At 39.0% G+C, this 15,666-nt stretch overlaps 2 protein-coding genes across 2 annotated transcripts; both read left to right on the top strand.

Annotated features, from left to right (window-relative positions):
* Positions 1-758: 758 nt before the first annotated feature.
* LOC122642257 lies at positions 759-1,907 on the top strand. The gene has a single exon (XM_043835700.1). It carries the CDS (start codon positions 768-770, stop codon positions 1,905-1,907), a length of 1,140 nt encoding a protein of 379 aa, XP_043691635.1. The 5' UTR covers positions 759-767.
* Positions 1,908-3,839: 1,932 nt separating this feature from the next.
* Positions 3,840-4,718, top strand: LOC122642258. The gene has a single exon (XM_043835701.1). The coding sequence runs from the start codon at positions 3,843-3,845 to the stop codon at positions 4,716-4,718; it is 876 nt and encodes a 291-aa protein (XP_043691636.1). The 5' UTR covers positions 3,840-3,842.
* Positions 4,719-15,666: the final 10,948 nt, after the last annotated feature.

The raw sequence follows: 15,666 nt of genomic DNA on the forward strand, positions 1-15,666 counted from the left end.
AACAGTAACAAGAAAAAAAAAAACCCATAAAAAAAGTGGGGAGGTATTCTTTTGGTAGACCATGGTGATCAAGGGACACGAGAGGCATAGAAATCACATTTTGAGAGGTGATTCAAATACTTCATCGAATAGGGTGAATTTTATTCCATTTTTGTGGTTTGGAGCATTGGATGACGTGTCGGCGCAATCCCATCTTTGATTAGCCAACAAGAGATTTTTTTTTTTTTAAATAAATGAAGAAGTGTTCTTTATTTACTATTTTATTAAAAATGTCATATTACATATCCTTTTTTTTGGTAAAAATATTACATATCCTTAGATTATTGAAAATAATTCCAACAAATTATTAGTTAGTGCCTAGTGAGAGCTATTGTTTAATGGAAATTTAAGGACCACATCTAATCTTCATATCTGAAATCCTTTGACTTCATTGACATGGAAGTTCTAAGGACCAAACTTGTACAATTACAGTGAATGCTTCGTTTTCACAGATTCACGCGTAAACTCCAAAAAAGAAAAACAATATAGAAATAATGAACAGCTCAACTTCTCCATTAAATAACAAACGGACAACAAGAAGTCTCAATTATCAAAGGAAATGATAGAGAAATCACCATTAGTTGACTTGGAAAATTTCCAAAGTCAACAATAAAAAGATTAAGCTTTGTTTATAATTCATACTTCCATGGTATAATCTGAAAAACCCATTTGGGGAATTTGAGTTTCAGTTCAGAATTCACACAGAATCAGAGAGAAGGTGATCAGAGATGGGAAAACCCAATTGTCCTTCTGCTTCAATCCACCATTTCAGTCACCCACATCCCCTGGAATTACAGGTAGGCATGAATGTTATAGTTTCATGCTCAGGTTGCAAATTGAATGCTTCTGATACATTCTACTCCTGCAAGACCTGTAATTACACCCTTCACATCTCCTGTTCTAAAATGCCTCAACAAATCACTCATCCTGCAGACCCAAATCACACACTCTCTCTCCTCTCTGTTCCTGCATACCAAGAAGGGTTTTTCAATTGTGATGCTTGTGGTCGAATAGGGAATGGTTTCTCCTACCATTGCAAAGCCTGCAACAAAGATATACACACCCTTTGTGCTATTAAGCCATTGTCCATTAATCATCAATCCCATCATCACCCACTCACCCTCACCTTCTCACCTCCTTACCAGAACAAGGGCTTCTCTTGTGATATATGCAAGCAGGTGGGCTTAAATCATTGGCTCTACAGGTGCAATTTATGTGAATTCGATGCTCATCTGGGTTGTGCAAGCACAAAGCCCAAATTACTTCCACAGATTCAAACTCAGACTCAACCCATTAATCAACAAACAGTACAGAGAACTGTAATTCCTCAGTATCAAAATGGGTCTCAATTTGTGCCTTCTTACATGCCTTCAAACATGAATAACCCAAACCCAAACCCAAATCAGGTTATGTTTGGAGCTGCTGTTGGGCCTAATCATAGAAGTGTGCAACAGGGTAATGGTGTTTTCAGCAATCTGTTTCAGAGAAGCACATACATGCCTTCAAACATGAATAACCCAAACCCAAATCAGGTTGTGTTTGGAGCTGCCAGGCCTAATCAGAGTAGTGTGCAGCAGGGTAATGGTCTTTTTGACAAAATGCTTCAGAGTGCAGCAACTGGTGCAGCTTCGCAGTTCGGTAGGTCTGTAGTGCAAGATATTATGGGTGGAGGTGCGAATCACCAAGGCGGCGGTGGTGGTTTTGGTGGTGGTGCTACTGATTTTGGTGACAATTGGAATGGGGGAACAGATTTTGGTGGCAGTTGCAATGGGGGAATTGATTTTAGTGGTGGTACCTATGATTGTGGTGGAGATTTTTCATCAAGCTTTGATGTGAATGGAGGATATGGGAATTGGTCAGGTAACTAAAGTTATAGCTTATAGAAGTTATCTTTTGTTGGTTTATGAGTATGTAAACACAAATTTCTGAGTCAATTGTATTCAGTATTTCAAAGGAAAATGAAAAACAAAAAATTCAAGTCAGTTGTAATCACAATGGCAATATACATTGTCACTCAAATTTGATTCATGTATAAGCCTTATCATTCACTGTTTGCTTATAAGATTTCTGCCTAATCATCATAATGTTAATTGGGAAACAATAAGGAAAAAAATTTTGATTTTTAAAATTATGGTGAAAAATGGTTAAAAGGTAAAAGATATGAGCTAAATGGATTGATCATTGAAAATACATTCCAAGTGCAACGCTTGAGCAACTTTCATCAACCAAGGAGGGTTTCCCACTTTGTCATTGTGGGGAGAATCTCCTATGCCACACCAATGGTAGTACGCTGACTGGTTTCATCAAGATGGGACACAATAGGGTTGTTAAACGATTAGTTCAGTACGATTTTGGTCCGCCCTAAAACCGAACATAACCAATAAGAGAATCGATTCAGTTCGATTCAATTTGATTTTTCTATCAGTTCCAATCACTCCAATTGGTTCAGGTTAGACTTGGACAACCCTAATAAGGCTGTCAAATGGTTAGGGAAGAGAGAGAAAATGAATAAAAAAATGCCAGTGAGAGGGCTTTTGAAGCCTACAACATCGAGATCTTTTTCCTGTTTTTATTTACTACTTTATTGAAAGTGTCATAGTACATATTTTTAAAATATTTTTCCAACAAGTTGATTAGTTATCAAATCTGCAATCCCATGCTTGCAACTTTGCACGAGGCCTTATCACACTTAGCCTGGCATTTTTTGGGGCAATTTTCTAGATCTTGAGATAAGACAGAAGTAAGTATAAAGCAAAATCAAATCTACTTATTTTGTAATTAATTTTTGGTAGAAGGTTAGGTATGCTGTCAACTTTCGGTAAGCAAGGGACGTACACCAACCACAGGGCTAGACATAGGAGGGCAAGGGGGTCTTTTCCAAAGAGAGAGGAGAGAGGATGACACATATTGGGCACCTAAAAAGCATGCCCAACCTTTCCCTTTATTTTTTTAGGGGAAAAGAACACTACCTGGTTGTGTCCTGTGCGTGGCTCTTGCGCCTAGAAACAGAGCCACATAAAATGATTGCCCTGTGGAAAGGTAGAAATCCTCGAGGGCACGGTGGTTATTTTGTGTGGCCTGCTTCTACGAATAGGGGCCCGCATACTGCACGCGACCAGTTCTCTTTCCTTCTTTTTTATCCCTTAGATCTAGGCACTTTTTTTTTTGGGAAAAGGGTGTATTGTAAACTACTACCCTCTCTCTCTCTCTCTCTCCCCTTCCTTTGAAATGACTCCTTGCCCCCCTCGTGCACGATGCTTTGACCTGTTGCCTGCTATCTGTGCCTATCCCTCTCTCCCCTCTCCCCTCTCCCCTCCCCCAAATTTTTTTTTTTTTTTTTTGGGGTAAATGACAATTTTGGGCCCTGGGTTCGTGTTATATAAACCCAAGTCCCATCCAAGGCCATGGATGAGTAGATCTGTAGGTTCAGGACCAAAACTTGTACAATCACACTGAACAGATCATCCACAGATTCACGCGTAAACCCCAGAAAAGGCAAAATACAAAGAACAAACAGCTCAGACTTCTCCATTAAATAATGAATGGGAAAACAAGAATTCATTCTTAAATCTTATAGTTATCAAACTAAATGATAAAGAAACACAACATGTCTGCACATTGGGTTTACAATATATGCATCTCCATCACCACTATAATTGACTTTGGAAAAAAAAACCCCGAAGTCAACAATAAACCGTAATTGTTTGTTCTATAATTCAAACTTACATGGTTGATTACAATCTGCAAGACCCATTTGGGGTGTTTGAGTTTAAGTTCAGACAGAGTAGGACAGAGGGTGAGAGATGGGAAATCCGAATTCTCCTCCTTCAATCCAACATTTCAGCCACCCACATCCCTTGGAGTTACAACTCTCTAATCCCAATCAAGCAACCATGAACGTTATGGTTTCATGCTCAGGTTGCAAGTTTAATGCTTCTGATACTTTCTACATCTGCAAGCCCTGCAACTACATCCTTCATATCTCTTGTTCTAAAATGGCTCAGCACATCACTCATCCTTCTGACCCAAAGCACACTCTCTCTCTCCTCCCTATTCCTGCATACCCAGATGGGATTTTCAATTGCAATGCCTGTGGAAGATCAGGAAATGGCTTCTCCTACCATTGCCAAGCCTGCAACATAGACATACACACCCTATGTGCCCTTATGCCATTGTCCATTAATCACCAATTCCACCATCACCCACTCACCCTTACCTTCTCACCTCCCTACCAGTGCAAGAGTTTCTCTTGTGATATATGCCAGCAGATGGGCTCTAACCATTGGCTCTACAGGTGCAATTTATGTGAATTTGATGCTCATCCGGGTTGTGCAAGAACTAAGCCCCCAACACCACCTCAGACTCAGCCGATTTATCAACAAACAGTACAGGGAGTTCCAATTCCCCAGTATCAATGTAGACCTTGGGTTGTGCCTGCCGACATGCCTTCAAACATGAATAACCCAAACCCAAATCAGGTTGTGTTTGGAGCTGCCCGGCCTAATCAGAGAAGTGTGCAGCAGGGTAATGGTCTTTTAAGCAATCTGCTTCAGAATACCCACAGTGATGCAGCTCAGCAGTTAGGTGGGACTTTGGTGCAAAGTATTATGGGTGGAGGTGGGAGTGGCGGCGATGGTGGTGGCGTTGGTGGAGATTTTTCATCAAGTTTTGGTAACTAAGGAGGATCTGTGGATTGGTCAGGTAATTAAAGTTAGGGTAAATTACATGACACTACCTGAAAATCGAACGACACTCAACTCACTCCCTCTTATTTCAATTCGAATGTATTCAATATTTTTAATTGTATATCAGAGGAAACTCAAAAACAATAAATTCGAGTCAGTTGTATCAAAATGGCTATATATTGGCACAACAACCCACTTATATTTATCGCATGACATTTCCTTGTTATTCAAATTTATTTTTTTTTTTGGTAAAAAACAAATCTATTCAGAAGCAGGAAAAGAGCACGAGGCTTTAGACACATCAACTTCTTTTGATGCATGGTAAGTCCTATCATCCACTGTCTGCTTATCAAAAGGAGGCAAACAAACCTAAAGACAGACTAAAGGCAAAGAAAGCTAAAGCTAAAAAAAGAGACTCAGTTTGCTCACCCAAGAGAAATAAAAAATAATAAAAAAAAAAAGTACGAGGGATTTGTGAGGCACACCGAGGGGGTCCTTATCCTATTCGATCATCGGGGGATCATAACATATAAATCAGGCCGATCAAGAGCCATACGGGCCAAAAGAGCCTCCTCCTTTGTCGAAAAGGGAGATGGAATTTTTTGCAATCCCATTCCGAACTTCTTTTCAACATGATGATTTTGTACTGCCGCTTCAACCGCCTTAACACCAAGATTTGTGCTTCAAATTTATGTTTAATCACGATGTTACATGGGGAGAAAAATAAGGAAAAAAATTGGTTTTTAAAATTATGGTAAAAAAAAATGTTAAAGATATGAGCTAAAATAGAATGACCATTAAAAATACATGAGAATAATCCAGTACAAGGCATATGATTGGGTTTGATCACCAAATTTTACATTAGGGTACTCTAAGGTGGACCTCATCAGTCCATACTGTTGGAAGTTGCCACATCATCTTCCATATGGCGCAATTTAGGTTGGTCTCATTGCACCAAGTTTCATAAAGTTCTTTGTTGTTCCCCACCTTTTGCCTAGTGACTGCCTTGTAAAATTTGTTTATTTTATTTCACTTTCGCTTGAGTTAACTAAATGAACCTCACTTGAAGAGGGATGAGAATTTTCATTTTGTTTTTTGATAGACCAAATATCATTACATAGAAGAAGAAAAAGAAAAAATGGCCACTCGCAATAACTGGTTGAGTTGTTGTAAATAATAATGATAATGACTAAAGAGAGAACCAAAAGCTTGTTGAAACATTGTCCAAATAATTACATTTGATAGAAGCTAGTTTAGCTTAGTAACTGTGAACTTAATGGCCCTACAAATATTGCTTTGTCAATGGTTGATGTGGTCTGAGTCACATCATTTGGCATTGCTCTAAAAGCTATAGACATCATTAATGGTGTAACATAGAAGAATGCAAAATGGTCTCCCAAATAAAGCATTTCTTAGTTTCAGCGAGGAGTAGTGCCCTCTTCTACTGTGCCTCTTCGAGTTCTACAAAATTGTCCTCAAATTTAAAGAAGAGTTTCAAAGATCAATTAGTAAAACTGAGGACTATAAAAGTATATTCTTTGGATATATACGTACACAAGAGGAAAGAGTGAAAAAGAGAATAACACTTAGAATCATTATCTAAAGTGTCACAGACCTTTATTTATAAGAATTTTTATCCTCTCAATTACACTGTTCATACTTGACGTCAAGTACATCTAATAGAGGGAGGTGGACCCCACGTAAATCCTATTCTGGGCAGTGTGTTTGAACAAGGGGTAAGATAATCATTTTTGTTTTCTCTCTTAGATGTACTTGACGTCAAACACGGGCAATGTAATTGAGAGGATAAAGATCCCTATTTATAGAGCAAAGATGCCCTTATGAAAGGAAGGACATATATTAAGCCAACGTGGTAAGTGAAGATGAGTGAAAAAGACTTATGAAAGGACATATATTAAGCCAACGTACAACGTTGGAATCCTTTTGTCCAAAAAAGTGATTTTTAGTTTCTATTTTACTGAAAATATCTTAAGAGATACATATTTTCAGTAAATTAATTAGTTATTCAGTGCTAAGATACATCTTTTCAAATCTGAAATTATGGACATCATTGACATGGTCGGATAAAAGCTATTTTTATTGGAAAATGACATGTTTTTGTGATTGTATAACTTATGTCACGCTTTAATTGATAGAAATTAATGATGGATAAGCAATTAGATGAAAGGAATCTAAATGATGTCCAATTTATATTAATATCTTACACGTCAATCGAATAGTGAGGAGCAAAACGATATATTTAATGAGGAGAATGATGGGAGAGAGACTTTGAAAGGGAAGTACAGTCCAATACGTTTTTTTATTTTTTCATATTTCATAATTGACCAAGTCTACAAAGATGCATTTAGGTTCCGTTTGGTTATAAGAAAAATTAAAAAGGTAGGAAAGTTTACAAATGTGCATTTAATGAAAGGTTGTTAAATCAATTTGGTTCCGGTTAATTGGTCTGGTATTAATTCGGTTCAAAATATGAAGAGTAGAAATCAAAACCAAACTATTTATTAAACAATTCCAATATCCTAAACCAAAACCAATTAATACATAGTTTTGGTTAAACGGTTTTAACTAGTTTCGGTTTCGATAATGTTTGCTAGTTTGAACTAACACTCTTAAACCCACTTAGAGGTGGACCTACGTTTGAAGAACCCATAAAAAATCAAGCATTGATCTTGTCCTTGTACAAGTACCGTCCAATGTCCTCCAAGGCCAGTCACATGACATCCACTGTGGGACTCACAAGAGGAGTGGATTCCATGTGACTGGCCCTGGAGGGCATCGGACCATACTTGTACAAGGATACAATCCGTGCTCTAAAAAACATCTAATGTTCTTGGGCTTGAACCACAACATCTAGGCCCAAATTATGATTTCAAAAAAGTGAAAACAGTTTGAAAACAGTTTTAATCTCTTCTAATTTACATGGTGTAAATCTATTACAAAACACTAGAGAGTGTATACAGAATACCAGAACTAATTCCACGATTTGAACGGTTTTAAATCAAAATCAAACCGATTAGTAAACAGTTTATCCGTTCTAATTTATAAGATTTGATTCGATTCGATTCGATTTTATTTTGATAAACAGTTTCGGATTGTAATCTTAATTTAAAATGTTTTACATGAAACATGGATCATATAAGGTTGCTTAATACGCAATCCCAATCTTGCAACTTGCATCTTCTCAGGCCAAATCCAACTCTGAGCCTTCTCATATTCACACCTGGGTTCTTCTGGGTTCGCGTTAGATAAACCCCAAATCATTCCTACCCCAATCATACTAAACACTTCGTCCACAGATTCACGCGTCAACCGCAGAATAATGCAAAATACAAGGAACGAACAGCTCAGACTTGTCCATTAATTCATTCTTAAATCTTAATTACCAAAGGAAATGATAAAGAAACACACACGATCTGTACAGTGCATTACCACTATAGTTGACTTAGAAAAAAAATCTGAAGTCAATAATAAACCATAAGCATTGTTCTATAATTCAAGCTTTCATGGTTGCAATCTGCAATACCCATTTGAGTGTTTTGAGTTTCTTCAGTTCAGAGTCTTCGGTTCAGAGGGTGAGAGATGGGAAAGCCGAATTCTCCTTCTCCTTCTTCTCCTTTAATCCAACATTTCAGTCACCCACATCCTTTGGAGTTACAAGTCTCTAATCCCAAACAAATAACCACAAAGGTCGTTACTGTTTCATGTGCAGGTTGCAAGTTTAATGCTTCTGATACATTCTATGTCTGCAAGCCCTGTAATTACATCCTTCATACAGCATGTTCTAATATGGCTCAGTACATAAATCATCCTGTTGATCCAAATCACACACTCACTCTTCTTCCTGTTCCTGCATACCCAGATGGGATTTTCAATTGTGATGCTTGTGGTAGATCAGGAAATGGATTCTCTTACCATTGCCAGCTCTGCAACATAGATATACATGCTCTCTGTGCTCTTATGCCATTATCCATTAATCACCAATCTCACCCTCACCCACTCTCACTTACTTTCTCTCCTCCTTACCAGTGCAAGAGCTTCTCTTGTGATATTTGCCAGCAGATGGGTTCTAACCATTGGCTTTACAGATGCAATTCATGTGAATTTGATGCTCATCTGGGTTGTGCAAGGAGCAAGTCCAAACCACCACCATTGACTCAGACTCAGCCGATTCATCAACAAACAACAGTACAGGGAATTCCAGTTCCTCAACCCAATACACCACCACAGACTCAACCTCAGACTCGGCCGATTTATCAACAAACAACAGTACACAGAACTGCAATTCCCCTGCAACCACAACAGAGTCAAACTCAGACTCAACCGATTTATCAACAAACAACAGTACAGAGAACTGCAATTCCCCAGCAACCACAGCAGACTCTAAATCAGACTAAGCCGATTTATCAGCAAACAGTGCAAAGAACTGTAGTTGCCCAGCCACCACTGCAGACTCAAGCTCAGACTCAGCCGACTTATCAACAAACCGTGCAGAGTGCTGTAGTTGCCCAGCCACCACCACAGATTCAACAGCAGACTCGGCCGATTTATCAACAAACAGTGCAGAGTACTGTAGTTGCACAGCCGCCACCAATGAGTCAACCTCAGACTCAGCCGATTTATCAACAAGCAGTACAGAGACCTGCAATTCCTCAGTATCAATCTGGACCTGCATTCATGCCTTCAAATCCGGTTATGTATGGAGCTGCACGAGGGCCTGTTCAGGGAAGTATGATGCAGCCAGCGCAGGGGAATAGTCTTATGAACACTATGATTCAGAGTGTCGCCACTGGTGCAGCTTCGCAGTTCGGTAGGTCTGTGGTGCTAGATCTTATGGGTGGAGGCGGGAGTCACGGCGGTGGTCTTTTTGGTAGTGGTGGTGGTGACCAAAATCAGGGTGGGTATGGAGCTCATGCAGGGTATGATAATGACCCAAACCAGGGTGGGTATGGAGCTCATGCAGGGTATGATAATGACCCAAACCAAGCTGGGTATGGAGCTCATGCAGGGTATGATAATGACCCGAACCAGGTTGGGTATGGAGCTCATGCCGGGTATGATAATGACCCAAACCAGGGTGGGTATGGAGGTGCTGGGCCTGATCAGATGAGTGGGCAGGAAAGTGTTGATTTTAGTGCAGATATGTCAGCAAGCTATGGTGGTGGTGGTGGTGGCTGTGATTTTAGTGCTGATGTTTCAGCAAGCTATGATGCTGGTGGTGCTGGTTTTAATGCAGATGTTTCAGCTAGCTATGATGTTGATGTTGGTGGTGGTGGTGGCTGTGATTTTAGTGCAGATGTTTCAGCAAGCTATGATGCTGGTGGTGCTGATTTTAGTGCAGATGTTTCAGCTAGCTATGATGACACCAATGGATGATAAGCAGTTGATCAGGTAATTAACTCCAAGTTATTATTATAGCTTCTGATCAAAGTTATTTTCAGCTTCATGATCTTGTGAATATGAAAAAGCTTAATTTGTGTTTCTTTTATTTTATGAACAATAAAAAGTTTGTGCTTCAAGTATTTCCTCTCCTTTTTCTGTAACCTACATTAATGTCATTGTTTTGGAAGTCTCAAATAAAGGATTCCTCAAGGATTTGGATCCTCTGTAGCATGACAGGGAGTGTAGTACATCAATCGACAGCCTGCAGTGTTTGGGCACGCAGCCCAACACACAGGTGGGGTGTTGGGTTGCGTGCAAAGCACTGTGGGCTGTTGGATGTCCGCTGCACTCCCTGTCGCACTATAGAGGAGCCCAACGCATTCCGTAGCCCTTCTGCAAATACATGCATAAATAGAGGAAGTCAAACCATTTTGTGAAAGTCAAGGCATTTCAGCAGTTTTTCGGTATTGGGTGTATATTAATTTCGTTTAGAAAGAAAAAATAATGTGCATAAATTATTTTACTCAATAACTCTCTTTTTTTTTTAATAAAGATTTACACATAATTCAACTAAGCCTTATCCCAACTAAATGGGGTTGACTATCAATATGTAGGATACAATAATTAGTTTCAATGTAGTTTTCATAATTTAAGAGGAGGGTGGGGATTGTAAAGATGAAGGGTACTTTAGTCATTTTATTCTCTTTGTATGTTATGAATGTACATAATTGTTGTATTGGTATTATATACCTTTAAGTTTCAGAATATTTTTGTATTCTTACTTTAAACAGTTTGTGTGTATTAGAGTTTTGATATTATTTTGTTTGGATCTGTTGTTTTTTTTTTTGATGAATAAAAATTATATTCAAAGAATCATAGAAAAATTTTCCTCTAATATAATAAAATGAATAAGAATTAAGAAAAAGAAATAAGATAAAAGAAAATACAAGGAAAAAACTTCACATCCTACAGCTAAGCCAAGCTGAAGGGAAACGACCCAAAGAAAAACTAAAGGACATAATCAACCCCAAACAATTAACTACGAGATTATAAAATTGACCTTCTTCCCATTAGGATTATAAGGAGGAATGGGAGGAACGTACTACCCATCTTCTGCTTTGGTTGTTTGAAGCAAAGGAAGGATTCGCCATATCAATTAATAATGCCAAAACCATTGCCATCTGCTCTTAGATCTCCCCAAAGTATTAATGCCATGGTCAGACTGAGGGTTCCCCACTGGAGAGCCACAACCAGAATAAATACCCTCAGATCCCACATCTCCTTCATTCCCAATGTTACTTCGAATCAGAGATCACCGAATTCTGCAGCCAAGAGGAGTCATTTACTTTGCCAGTATTAACTCCTATCTCAGGAGCTCCTAGATCCCATCTCAGAGGAGGAAGTTTGTGCACCCTCGAACTTCTTCTACAACCATCCAACCTGTTTTTCTTTCTGGGTTTGGTTTGGACTTGATTTAGTTTCCTAATTTCCTAAACTTCATGATGGATAAATATGAGATGGTAATGTTTCCTTTTTCTGTTCCCCTTAGACTCTAGTTCTTCAAATCATATGATTGATGTCTTCTCTTTTGATGTTGTTCATAAGTCTTATATATGATGATTATGTTGTTAATTTTTTCTTGTGGTGGGTTTGTGATTCAGGATTCGTATATTTCAATGGTGATGGAGCGTATAGTTGGACATTTATTTGCGTTGAAGTTTGAGACACAAGAGATTTGTCTTCTAGTTTTATTTTTACTTCAGTTCACCTGGTTCTTCTTTTCTTGATTTTTCTTTCTTAAATAATTTGTGAACGACCAAATGGCATTGTTGATTGTTGGGACATCCAAATTCTGATGGATTGATTTTTCACTTTAGTTGCGCGCTTTTGCTGACGCGTTGATTCGGGTGGTTCTCTGGTGTGAGAACAATGAACCGTGGGCAATATTCCTCTAAATGTTTTGGAATTCGTTCGATTTCTTTGGTTGTTATTTTCGAAAAATCTTGGAGTCACCAACTAAATTTGGGAGCTAGGGCCCGTGTATCTTTATATTTATTGGTTTTGAAAATCTTAGAGACTCAATGTGAGTCAGTACGATAGTGAGATCGGGTATGGGTCAAGTAACGGTCCAAAGAAAGTATTAGGCATCTCAATCTGTCTAGTTTAAACCCGTATTCCAAACTTGGCATGATGAAATTTGATGCATGGCTACTTTAGATCATGCTCTCTCTATCCAAACGCTGGAACAATCACACCATCTATATACACATGTGGCACAATGAGGAGTTTTTCCATTTTAGAGACTCTTAAACAACCACACCATGTACATGGGTAGAGCATTGCCATGTCAATGGGATGGGATGGAATTCCCATGTCTAACCAGTCAATGAGAGCATGAGAAAGGATGAAACACAGTTCGTGAGTGTCAAGGAAAAAAGAGAGTGTAAGAGGACACATGATGCCACCAGTGTGGGGAACATTTTCCTGTATTTCATTTATCACAATTCATTTATGCTATTTTGGTGCTCTACTCAGTTGATTTGTGTGCTTGAACTAACTTGGATGTGGTGGTGCTAATTAAGCAACTTAGGATATATGAGCAAAAGGTGTCCAGCTATTTTCTTTGCTTCAACCTACTTGATTATCAATTTACCCAAAAAAAAAACCTACTTGATTATCAAACAAATAGGGGCTAAGCATATTTAATACCAGACTAATTACAATTAGGAGAGCAAGCTTCCTACATAAAATCTGCATATAAAATAAAGAAGATAAAGGTTCTCAAAACAAGGGAAAAATACCATCTCCACTCCTACAGTCCTACAACCCCTGATGGGTGAACGATCGATGATCTGGTTTAAGGTCCTACTTTCCAACCCAATGTCTGGGCAGGGCAGGGGGGACTCGGCTCCTGTGCAGCACCCTGCCCAGGCTGCACGTGCAGTGTTAGACACAGCAAGGCGTGAAGAGACCACCCTAACCCTGCCCGAGCAAGGGTGAGGCGGTCTTTTCACGTCTCACTGTGTCTGGCGCTGCATGTGCAGCCCGGGCAAGGTACTGCACAGGATCTTTTTGGGGGCAAGGGTGGGTCGAACTAGCTTTAGCCAACACACCTTTAGTCAACAAAGCCCAAAAACTGGCCCGCTCGATCATATATAATCGGTTCAGTTTTGGTTTTGAAGTCTAATAATTGGTTCGTTTTATATTAACCAGAAAATCATTGGTTCCAAACTGATAAATTGATTAAATCTGATAAGTCGATTAAATGTTATAATATTTCTTAGGGAGAAAGAATGTCATCCGATGATCGTGTGCTGTGGCGTATATATGCGCACAAATATAGCTGGATGCAAAATGATCAGCACACCCTTGCCTTTCCATGGGGGTGGGGCAGTCATTTCATGCCTGACTGTGTCTGGGCGTAGGTACACGCCACAGCACATGAGCACGTGTCATTCCTTTTCCCTATTTCTTATAAGAAAAAAAAGCTTTGAGACAGTGAGGAAAAGTGAGAGTGAGTGACTGAGAGAAGAGAGAGGGAGAATTTTGCAGTTTTGCCCCTCTCTCTCTCTCTCTCCCTATCTTTTGTCACAGTTTCATTTTTGTTGAATTTGATAGACTTCCACCTCCTTTCAAAGCCGAAATTTATAAATTTTCCAACACCAATTCCTTTGGAATTATATCCATTGTAGAAAAACGATAACCTAAAACGATATAAAATAAATAAATAAACACAAACAAACAAACAATTACGGCCTTTTGGAATTAGTCCATTAGATCATTAATGCAAGCAGTGTTATCGGTGAAGCCTGATCTTAGTCCAGAAAATGATGCAGTGATTCTTCGGCCGGCCACTTCGACTTCGAATCGCGTCAGAATGGTCAAGAAGTGTATACCTCAGTGCCATAGGCACTAGCCCTATAGAGCTAGTCAAGATCTTTAATTTGATATGTATTCAACATATGTTGGTTCAGCTCTGAACCAGACCGGTGGATCTTTAGGGTCAGTTTTGTACTTTCTGGGTTAAGGTTTTCTATATAATGTTGTTATATCTTTGAGAGATGTGAATGTGAGGATTTGTATTTTGCTTCATAGGAATAGTGGAATCATGGACCTTTATCTACTCCATTTTTTGGGCAGATCCATTTCTCCAAGTTCCTCTAATAAAGGGGAAAAAAATGACCACTCTATCCCTGCCCGAACACACTGCCCCGAGTGAGGTCCACCCCTGCTCTATTAGAGGAACTTGGGAAAATGGAGTGGACAGGAAATGGAGTAGATAAAAATACGTGGAATCGTTCTCTTGCTCAATTGTGGATGTAGCCTTCCTTCTTGAGGATGAACCACGTAAATCTTATCTTGTGTGATTGTTCAATCTTCTCTTTCTCTTCATTATTCTCGTGCAAAATCACCATTTTGGGTGTTGTGTTTTTTTTTTTAAATAAAATGGTAGAATACAAGACATCGTACACCCAACAATTCATTATTTCTCAAATCAAACCTAAACCAAACCGATTCACACCCTTTAGTGGTGATGGGATATGAGGATAAAGTAATAAATGAATGCATGAAACAAACGAACAAAGCTTACTACATTTTTAATTCGGTTTAATGAGATCGATCGAGTTGAAGCAGACTATAGATCGAGGACATTAGCATATAGACGCAGCTAGGTACGTAGCCATGGCTAAATCGTGCACGGAAGTGACATCAAATTAAAATGGCATCGTACGTTTTGAGTTTTGTTTTGTAGGTATTTAGTTAGCACTAAAGAGTTGTGGAGTGTACCATGCTGCATGCATGCATGCACTTGCCTCCTTGCCTGCTTGCTTGCTTGCTTGCTTACAGCCTTCTCGAGTTCTCGTATATCAAATGCATTCCGATAACGATTAACCTGAATTGCCGACCTCTTAATCTTATAAGACCCTGCAAATATTATAAGTGTTCCTTAATGCGTCTTACGTTCACTATCTCTATTGTAGTGGTGTTCTTTGGATAATGCCAACAACCAGCCATAGCCGCCGCACCTTATACCACTTACTTTAAATATTATTTAAAATCTTCTGTTATTTTAAATCGAACCGGTCAGATCGAATCAAATCGGTATCGGTTTGGGTTGTTTATTGAAAACGGTCTGAATCAAAACTAAGGCGGACCAACCGAATGGACTGACCTTAACTTGATAAAACCCATGTCCCCCCATTATTGCCGACATCGAACCAGAAAAACCTGATAGCGTGTTATTGGTGAAGCCTGATCTCAATCTAGAAAGTGTTGTGGTGATTCTTCGGCGAGCCATTTCACCTTCAAAATGCGCCAAAATGGCCTAAAAGTGCATATATACATCAGCACTCGTCGAGATCTTCATTTTGATATATGTATATCGACATAGTTGGGTTCAAGTCCAAACCAGACCAGGTGGGTCTCTTAGGCTTTTAGGGGGGCAGTTCTGTAATTTTTTGGGTTAAGGTTTTCCTATAAAGTGTCTTTATCTCTTTGAGAGGGTTTGTAACTTTTGCTTTAGAGAAGTAGTGAAACCATT

The sequence above is a fragment of the Telopea speciosissima genome, chromosome 10, assembly GCF_018873765.1.
Source record: "Telopea speciosissima isolate NSW1024214 ecotype Mountain lineage chromosome 10, Tspe_v1, whole genome shotgun sequence".
Taxonomy (NCBI): domain Eukaryota; kingdom Viridiplantae; phylum Streptophyta; class Magnoliopsida; order Proteales; family Proteaceae; genus Telopea; species Telopea speciosissima.